Here is a 10594-nt window from a genome sequence, read left to right on the forward strand (position 1 = left end):
TTACAATTAACCCATTTATTTCATAAATCCTTGATGTAGAAACTTGGAACTAAAATAACAAAACCCACAAACAAATGAAAATTTCCAAAACACATTCTAAGCCTTCTCTTCTCTATCCCTCTTTTCTTCGACTTCCTATCTCTACAAATCCAAAAAAACCAATTGAAAAAAACAAGTAATTAGATGCAGAAATAGAGACGATGATCGAGTTAGAGAGAGAAAGAGACGAGAGAGAGACGAACCAGATGGCTGTGGAAATATGGCTGCCGAAGTTTCACGCATCGGAAAAAATGGAACTTCACGACCAAAATGAAAAATTTGGTACAAAGGTCATATCTTTAAGGATTGAACAATGATGCAAACTAGAAACCCTCACTTCGAAGCTTCACTCTCGACTTCATTCCCTTCAAAATCTGAGATCTAAGCTCAACCCAAAAACTCAGAGCTCACAAAGTTCTCTTGACATCCTTCTCTTCCAAATGAGGAAAATGATGCAATGAGCTGAGAGTTTTTAGTATTTATATGTGGGTATTTTATTAATTTCCATTTTGTCCATAGTGGTCATGGCTTGTGCATGGGCGGTGTGTCCTATTTATGTCCCAAGATTAAGAAAATAGGTCATTTTTGTCTATTTCCCTAAAAAATTTACCAGGATTATGGTAACCACACCGTTTTTGTCTCCCCCTACACAACCAATTGATCTTGTTGGTTGTTTTCATTTGATTTATTCAATTTAACGTCCAAAAATGAAAAGGTGCATAAAAGCAGAACAATGGCATGTGGTTTACATTTCCCTATATTAAAAATGGAATCACGAGTTCAATATTTCAATTATGTCACTCATAGACTTAAAAGATAGGTAATTACTGAGAGGTTTGCACAACATTAGATATCTCAAATCAAACATTTTGCCAAATATATTTTTATTCCTTATTTGGTAATACGTATATATATATGACTCCACATGGGCTTGCACGGCCAGTCCCAAGCCCAGATAAAGAAGAAGGGGGAAAATGTTAGGTAGTTAATAGTCGGCACTCAATTCTTACATCGAATCTTTATGATACATGCCCCTCACGTATAACCCCATTTAGTGGTTCACATATGGAGATCCACACATCGGCAATTGAAACTCAGAGGTCGGCTCTTATGGAGTCTAGACTTGTTTTCAGTCCTTTCAGGAAGTGCCTTTTAAGAACTTAGAGGCCGGCTCTATGTTAAGAGTCCAAGCTTATTTCCATGCCCACACCCTCGTTACAAGCCTTTGGTTTGCATGGGCCCATAACCATAGTCTCTGATACCATATTGAATTTTTTTAGATTAATGGGCCAGGGGGGCCCACTCTAACGACACTGCTACTATTCCCAACTTTACCACCTGCCTAATCCATTAGGTGTGAGGTTTTACCAAAAAAAACCTCCGTATTAGTTAGAGTAAGGTAATCATATTTCAAGCCATCCTTGTTGACCTCACCCATCGACGTGGGACTGCCAACCAAGTTATAATTCTGGGGTTTGATTAGTTATTGGAATTAGTGTCTTTCATGGTGTGCATTGTGCAATATTAGACTTAGAGAAGGAGAAATGGATAACAACATCATCTCAACCTGGCTATCTGCAAAATTTAAGCACAAGTTTACATTCTTCACATCTTTCTATGAAAATTTGTTGCATTTGTTTGAGAATTCAGAATTAAATTTTTTTTTTTCGATTTAAGTAAAATGCAGGAAGAAAGAACATGTAAAAAGAAGAAGAAAACGAAGTTGTGAAACAATTAGAAATGACTAGAGGGTAGCTGCTGCGGTGTTAAGGCTTATGGAGATATCTTCCAGCAACTAAAGCAGCCTCCATGACAAGGGTTATAACTTCCACAACATCCTCAACTTGGCATTTGTTCCCCTTAAACGTTTTCCCTCCCTTGTTTTTGAACTCTGCCATGCAATTTAGGAACGTTTGGCTGCACTCTGAGCTTAGATAGTCATCTACACCACAAACATAACAATATACCACCGTTTAAATTATACTGTTTTTAGTTCTTATTGCACTTACAAATCTAATCTGCCATATACAAGAAAGACTTCAATGAAACAGATCAGTTTCGTGACTTTTCGATCCAATAATATAGGATCATGTTTATATATTTCTTCACATGACACTGTGACACTGTGTTAATGTGTTCTATATGAGGATCCTCTTCGGATCCTCTTTGTGAGGATCCTCAAATCATGTTCGTTCATCATACATCGTGTAGTCAATTTTCGTCAGGTAATATTTATATTTAATTTTAAATAAAAGTATTTAAAAAGATTTCTGACCGCATGATATATGATGAACGGAGACAATTTAAGGATCCCATGATCCTCACAAATAGTCTCAGGAGAGGATCCTCAATCATGTGTTCTCGTTCTAAAAGACAGATGCTAGCGTTTGGTATAGATCTTGTACACAAGGAACTCCAAACAAACTTTTGGATTGTTTTGCAAAATACGAAACACTTAATTAAAACATTATCAACATCAGAAACATCATCACCCCACCGACAATTGAAAAGGCTCATCAAAGTGTCTCTTACACGCATTTTATAACATAGATATGACTATTCCATGTAAATATCTTCTTTACCAACTCTTGTTTGTATTTTTATGCCACTATTTAAATAATTTGGAGTAGAATATATATATATATAGGTATTAAAATTTAGCCTCGGTCCAAAAATATTTCAACCCGAAATAAAAATGAAAAATAATAATGTGAGAGCAGCACAGTAAAGATAGTAAGGATTAAGAAATGAACATACTGTTTTTGGATTGAACGCAGTTATCATGCTTCATACAACATGCATCTAGGCCATCACAGGGTTGCTCCCCTGGGCATCCACTGTATAAAAGCCCACAATACTTCCCATATTTCAAAAATGGAGGCACTGTCAAAATTAAATTTAAAAAAAAATGCAATTTAATTTCCTTATAATAGAACCAAAGAAGTGGGATATTTAATTTGATCAGCTCATTAACTAAACCAAAAATTTGCTTAAATTATATGTAGTACCTGTACAGAACTCTGACTCACATTCTCTGCTGCAATCTTTACTCTGCAAATTTTTAGAATTCATGGGAAGAGAGAACAAGTTATGATTTGAAAGCAACTGGGAACCCAAAAAATATTAAAAGTAATTAGATGATGAAAGAAAAAGATGGTAATTAAGGAGCGAACCAGAACAATGGAGGCATCTGTGGCTTGGACACCAATGTTAAGGGCATGCAAAGTAATGGAATTAAAATACAGGACAAGAAAAGAGAGGGCAAGAACAAACTTCAGTGACTGGTTAAAAACCATGGTTGGAAAAAGCACTTCAGCACAGAAAGCACTTAAGTTGGAGGCCTTTTTGTTTGGTCAACTTTGGAGGGCTTGGTTTTGCATAGAAAGTGAGAGGTGTGGAAATAATTAGCAGAAGGCAGAAGGTAGGCTGTTGTCTCTACTAGGAGGAGAGAAATGGGGAAGGAAGAAAAAGGTTGGCTGTCTTGTAATGACTCGTGATATGTTTTTGGAGTGTTGTTCACACCTCTCACCAAATTATACACATTTTATTCTTCTTTTACCCTTTTTTTTTGTTTTAAAACTATCTTAGCTAGATTATGTGGCATGTGGAATCTACGTATATGTCACGCGGATTATACAATGCCTAGTTAGTAATTAACACATTCCTTGTCACATAATGCAGAGAAAAACTTTCACAAAATTGTCATAACAAACTATATGCATGACATTTCATAACTGGATTGGTTTAACACTTACCATTGTCGCCGACAAGAATAGTCTTATATAAAGTTAATTTCTAATGTGATTGACATAGGTAGTTTAAATATGACTCTTTTTTTTTTTTCAATAAGAATGGGGTTTTGTAGGAGTTGTTTGATAATTTTTTTTTTCATTTTTTATAATTAAATTGAGAATTAGAAGCTACTATTTTGTATTTTTTAAATATTTTGCTTGAAAGCCACTCAGTACACGGTTTTGTGGTATTTCTCTTCATTTGGAAGTGAGATGTTTTAGGTTCGAATATTGTGGATGGCGAATTCAATACCAAATTAGGTTGCCCATTCTGTGACTTAGCCGAACTCCATCTCCCCTTAGTGTAAAAACATCGATGTACTAAAAAAAAATAAAAAAAATAAAAATAAAAAGCTTGAATTCTGTTTTCAGTTATCATTTTGAAAAACCAAACATTAAAGACAGTTTTTAAACAAGTTTTTACAAAAAGAGAAATGGAAATTAAAAGCTAGAATAATTATCAGACGAGATCTTAAAACTATTTTTGTATTTGTGCACAGTTTTTGTTGGATATTTGTTGCTACTTTCTATATAGATATTTGTGAATAGTTGATGTGGGGATCCATTTCTTGTGAACAGTCCCCGTCAAAAAAGGAAGGGAAAACATTTTCAGTTGACTAGTTTTTTTACTAGCATCCCCAACAATTTTTATAAATATGATCTTTAATACAAGTTTATTGGCCTCCATGACAGTTTGAAAACTAAAATTTATTGATTCACAATTTTGCTCAAAAGGTTCACAAATCTTAATATTTTTTTAATAGTAATACTAGGTAAACCAATTTAGTTGGAGTACAAAAATTTAGAGTGTATGACAAAGACACATTATTATAATAAAATGAATGTTTGAATAGAGCGGTAAAGAGTCCCTAACGGGAGTGTATTCAATTGAGAATTTGAGAGATTTTAATAGATTTATAAATCTATGAGTTTTTATGGAGTTTAATTGATTTGTAGAGATTTCATATAAAATTTTGATTCAATTCCCTATAAATCTCATGAGAATATGTGAGATTTATGGATGCTTAAAATACACTACAAAATATCTCCAATTCTCTCTAATTCCTCAACTTTCTCAAATTCTTTAAAATCAATTTCTAATTGAATATACCTAGAATGTTATAAACTTCTTTAAAATCCTAATTGAATACATCCATATTTCTAAGGATTTTAATAAACTATCTTAAAATTCTAATTAAATACAGAATTTCAAAGAATCACTTAAAAATTTGATTGAATACCTCTAGATTCATTAAAAGAATTAAAATCCCTTAAAATCCCAATTGAATACAGCCCCCTAAATCTGGAGAGAATATATATGACATTTTTTTAAATTTGAAAAATCATTTAAGAATTTTGTTTAAGCACAAAAGTCTTACATGGTACTTCAAATTTAGTTTTTTGGATTCTGTTGGAGATGCTTGCTTCTATGCTTACTATTTTCTGCACTTTTGGGGTTTATGCCAAGTTGTAGAATTTCTTTCCATTCTCCTTGTTCTTCATATTCCATTTTCAATTTTTTTTCTTTGTTGGAACTTGGATTGTAGATTTAAAAATAAATGTCCCACAACACGGTAGTTAAGTGACTTAAAGAAAAAGACCCTAATCAATAGGACAATCCACCACTAACAATAAACTACAAATTTAAAACCTTGTTTTATAATTTTTGTCGATAATGTAAAATGAAGTTTTGAGGAATCAATATGTTCAAATACTATTCCATAATTTTTTACTATAATATGCTTGTTTTAAGAAGGGAACTATGAATTATGAAACATATATTTTTTTGGTTTATTATATTTTGGTTTTGTAACTTTGGCATCATATATTATAATGAGTCGATTGAATTTTGATTTAAATTGAGTAGTGCTACACTTACAATCTATTCGTACCTTCATTTGTATCATCTCTAATAGAGGTAGAGAGCTCACCATCATATGTAAGTCTCATCACTATTAAAGAAATGGTATAAATAGATGATAAGAATAACATGTTTGATCTAAATTTTCTTTCATTTTTGTTGAGTTTGCGGCCAACAAGATGCTAAGATCATATGCACTCTCGAAATGTGCAAGGAATAAAGAATGCAGCTTATGACATTTTCACCCTGATATTTTTTAAATTTCAGTCATCAAATTAATCATATGGTAAATGCCATTCTAGTATAATATATATATATATATATATATGTACATATATATATATGTGTGTGTGTGTGTGTGTGTAAAATCATCATGGTAATGGAATCCAAAAAATTAAATACTTGTTTTGAAACATGTAGCATCCCTACTGCTCACCCAGGCAGTGTCGTTCTCGGCCAGGCTACGACGGACACCCTCCCCCTCCCCAAAAAGACGGTCGGCACCGGATAAACCATCGGCCACACAAGAAAACAAAGCAAAGGCAACAAAGCCGAGAAGAATAACACCACCCTTCAGGCCCATCGTATCAGATGATCTTGTTCCTGCAATGGCCATATTTGGGGAAGCCTCTCTTAGAGTCGCATAGAAGGACCTCCAGGAAGAACTCCCAAGTCCTTCTATGTAGGGATTTTATTTCTAAAATCCTTTTCAACTATGGGCATGCGTAAAACCATTTCCATGTTGTTTATCTTGTTTCTCTCTTTCTAAAAATAGTCCCTGTTTATCCATTTTTAGAAGCACCAAACGGAAAACTATCCAGAAATATGTGATCAATATGTTTAGTGATGTCCCTCAAGTGTTGGCTACGTAATCTTCTCTAAAATAGTAAAGCAAAAACCTTTGTGGTTGTTGACTTTTTAAAGAGGGCTATTTCCTCGCTTTATTAGGTTAAATTCACAAACCTAAACCCCCCCCCTTTTTTTTTTTTTTTTTCTCTTCTTTTAATACCATTTAATGCATGCATTGAACTAGCATAGCTTTGTTTAATAGGATTCTCTTATCTCCAAATTCTCTTCCCTCCAGTCCTCTCATATTTAAAGGTCACACTAAAATCACGTCAACATCTTGTGTTAACTTCTTTATAGAAAGAAAAAGAGAAAAGAGAGAGGGGATGGAAGGGGAGAGAATTTGAAGGGAAGATAATCCTGCTCATTTTTTTTATCGAATATCAGCCCTCTTTTGGTTGGGTGTGGGTGGGTAGGGGGAAATACTGGGGCTCAAAACCAAACAAATTAAGTTTGAAAAAGAGACATCTCGAAGAGTACAGAGTACTCTAAACTTAAACCCAACATGAGGAGTTACTTTTTTTTTCTGTTACGTAGGGGAGTAATGCTAGTAGACTACATGAAAAAAATCCAAGCTTCAAAATGAATACACGCGGCAGCAGTACGCGGATTTGATGGCGACGAATCTTAAGGAACAATTACAGGTAACAAGAAAACATTGGCTTAGCTCCATGTTTGCATAGTGGAACTTCAGTTGCACTTCAATGCTTAATGTGTTTCTTTCCTCATTGTTCGGCAGAGAATGCATGCTCTCGGCGCCCAAAAATTTGTAGTTGTCAGGACTGGGCCGGTTGGATGCTGTCCGGCACAAAGGGATTCAAATACAGAAAAGTGCAGTGATAGCGCAAACTCATTGTCTGTCATGTACAATGAAGCCCTTTAGTCCATGGTGCAGCAATTGAAACTGGCGTTGGGCATAAACTACACCCTCTTCGACACTTACACTGTCTTGATTAACATCGTGCAAAACGCAGCTTCTTACGGTACTCATATGTTCTTTTCCTTCTTCATAAGCAGAAATAATTTACGTACAATTCAGTCAAGCATGTTGTGTAGTTAAACCATCAATTTTAATACATATCGATCATGATAAGATATTTTGCCGCCCTTGTAAGAAACTAGAGGAAGAATTTTAAGTTAACTCGACTGACAAACCAAAAATTTCGCATTCGATTTCAGGATTTACAGAGGTAAAAGCTGCATGCTGTGGGATTGGGAAGCTTAACGCCATCGGTCCTTGCCTGCCAGTTGCATCCTTGTACTGGCCTAGGCCTATGGTGGCCTTAGAGTGTCTCTGCCCTGAGAGTACTCTAAACTTAAACCCACGATGAGGAGTTACTTTTTTTTTTCTTCTGTTACGTAGGGGAGTAATGCTAGTAGATTATTATGGACTAAATTTCCAAATTAAATGATATGTCATTAATGAAAAATAAGTATGTTAATCAATAATTAAGCAATAATTTATTTATTAACTTTTATATCATTTAGTTTTCAAAATTTAGTCTCTCTAGCATTACTCATAAAAAAAAAATCTAATAGGGAGGGCAAAGGGCTACAAGGTAGGGTCATTTCGATCTGTCAAAATGACATTATCATGAAATTTAGCCATTAACATTTTTGTTGTTCTATTTATAAGGGAAATTTTATGTTAGAATTCAAAATTGTTTGTTACTTTATGAATATTTCGTTTTTTGTATAAATCTTATCTCATCTTATACCAGATTTCTGAAGAACCATTTTTTGCACGTGTCCTCTAATCTAGTTTCTTATATATAATATAAAGTTTATTAATTATCCTATAATCGAGGGAGGTTTAACAAAACACTCCCGGTACTGTTCACTTTTAACGAAAGATCACATTTATAACTTTTCCTGGTACTATTCACTATACCTTTAAAAATAGCTTTTCATTAAAAGGGAAGTTTTTTTTTTCTTTTCATTAGTTTTCCTTATAATCTATAACAATAATATTATCCGTATACATAATATTGGATCAAGAAATGGGGGTACTATGAGCCTCTTGCCCAACCATTGTATGTGGAACTTTCTTGTATTAGACAACACACGTATTACTAACTATGTTAGTTTTATATGTCTAAATATCATTGCTCTTTTATTTCCGATTATATAATTAAAATTAATATGACTGAATATTTTTTTGATTGATAATTTCCAAAGTTACAATATACAAATATTTATAAGAAGGAACCTTATAATTGAAACTGTGGTGAAAAGCCAGAATGTATGAAGGTTTAACCCCTTAGTTTTTAGTACATTTCTTGAATTTGAAATAACTGCAAGATAAAGTGAAACCATTGTCACCCCAAGACCACACAACCCAAAAACCCGACTGCATGAAACTTCAAGGATTCACCATCTAATGGTTTATCAATTTGGCCATGATCTATGTCCATCTCTATCCAAATCTTGACGCTTGGTTGCCAAGCCCGTTTCGATTGGATCGATTACAAGATTTGTGGGAGTCGACGAAGAACTAACATCACTACTAATAGAAACAACTTTGTGTTTGCCTAATAGCATGAGTTTGAACTTCTTCAATTGAAGTCCAGCCATGGACGTGAAGACCTCCCCACCTATGAACAGTAAAATGGTTAAAATAATGAGTTGGCCATTGGAGAAGACCTCCATTTCGACAGTAGACATGCTGGAAACCGTTGTTGCAGAAACCGAGGTTAATAACAAATCTAAGTTCCTAGGCCTAAAAGAATGATCGGTTCTTGGCTTCAAAGCCTTGAGGACCTCAAAACCAAGAAAAGAAGGGGTGACAAAATAGACTAGTTCCATCAAAAAATGGCTTTGCCCTTTGGAGGAAGCAACCGTAGTAACATAGAAATAGAAAGCCTATGGATTTGCTAAGATGTGCTAGTTTGAGAAATGAACAACTACAGAGCTGTTGCACTTTCTTGCCAAAATAAGCAAAGTTATTCATCTTTGCCCTTTTTTATGAGGAAAAAGTTTGTATGGCCTGGTTTTGCGTCTACGGTGGGGATATTTATATATGCGGAGTGCTCCAGCCCGTGGTTGCTATTTATTTATTTATTGACACTCTAAAAATCTAATTGTGTACTCTAAATTTTCTATATTTAAAAAAAAAAAAAAATATTCTTATGAGGAGTGCATAATAGATATTTGAAGTGCCCATAATAATTCCTTATTTATTAATCAACAATTAAAATCCATGAAATTCACATGGCCTCTTTTAAGCAAATAATGTGATCATAATAACTCACATGTCAAATTTCATTAAAACACTGAAGTCCTTGTGTTGCAATCACTTCTTGGTTATGAACATTTACATTACACTTAAGGTCCTGAGTTTGAATCTTCATTCTCTCACTATCACTTGTATAAAAATAAAAATAAATGACTTCTTAAAATATGTGAACATTGCTAGACCAAATGGACATTTAATTCTTTATGGAGTTTTAAGACTACCATAAACAATGAAATAGGTCATCTAAATTTGTTACACAAATATATACGGGTATGGGAATATTTTTACTTACCACTATAACTATGGTGTATGATAACCATATACCTAATTATTTGTCACATGTCCTTTCAACTAAACTAGTTAACTTTCACATTCTTTTTTAACGAACGATATTATATTTATCTACACTAAAGCGGAGGAGGTGGGTTTAGCCTCACAATGGGCTAGCAATAATGTGGTTCAAGTTCGCCTTTGGCGAGAATTGTTACAACACATACCTTGAAATACTGTATTTTATGCCCGAGATGTGTGAATTGACTATTTTACCCTTGAGTGGGTCTCTTAAATAATCTATTGAGCCTCGATTCAAAAGTTTAAACCTCGTACTTTCTTAAGTGTCATAATTTTATTTTTCGTACATTAGTTTAACGTCAAAATCGAATTACGAATCAAGACCCCAATGGTCTATTTGTAATTAAATGAACGTGGAGGGGGTAACTGTGTAATTTCACCTAACTCGGGTTAAGTGGGATTAACCCAATCTGATCTCTCTCTTTCTCTCTTTCTTTTATTTTCTGAACTCCCCTCTCTCTCTCTCTCTTT

General features: G+C 34.0%; 1 protein-coding gene across 2 annotated transcripts; it reads right to left on the reverse strand.

Moving 5' to 3' along the window:
- Positions 1-216: 216 nt before the first annotated feature.
- On the reverse strand, positions 217-6388 carry LOC137731637 (phospholipase A2-alpha-like). Of its 2 annotated transcripts, none has more exons than XM_068470802.1 (4): positions 6128-6388; positions 3048-3090; positions 2797-2922; positions 217-1981 (listed from the first exon to the last, which is right to left on the reverse strand). In XM_068470802.1, exons 1-4 carry the CDS (start codon positions 6305-6307, stop codon positions 1806-1808), a joined length of 525 nt encoding a protein of 174 aa, XP_068326903.1. In that variant the 5' UTR covers positions 6308-6388; the 3' UTR covers positions 217-1805. The 2 variants fall into 2 exon arrangements, with proteins under 2 accessions (XP_068326903.1, XP_068326904.1); XM_068470803.1 differs by lacking the exon at positions 6128-6388 and adding an exon at positions 3213-3547 and having other exon boundaries at positions 1328-1981.
- Between the last annotated feature and the right edge of the window lie 4206 nt (positions 6389-10594).

Source organism: Pyrus communis, chromosome 4 (genome assembly GCF_963583255.1).
Source record: "Pyrus communis chromosome 4, drPyrComm1.1, whole genome shotgun sequence".
NCBI lineage: Eukaryota > Viridiplantae > Streptophyta > Magnoliopsida > Rosales > Rosaceae > Pyrus > Pyrus communis.

Coding starts and splice junctions, on each gene's coding strand:
- LOC137731637 (XM_068470802.1), bottom strand. CDS start 6,307: ATGGCCATTGCAGGAACAAGATCATCTGATACGATGGGCCTGAAGGGT. Junction 3,091..6,127: donor CCGAGAACGACACTGCCTGG/GTGAGCAGTAGG, acceptor AAAAATTTGCAG/AGTAAAGATTGCAGCAGAGA. Junction 1,982..2,796: donor CTGCGTTCAATCCAAAAACA/GTATGTTCATTT, acceptor TTTGTGGTGTAG/ATGACTATCTAAGCTCAGAG.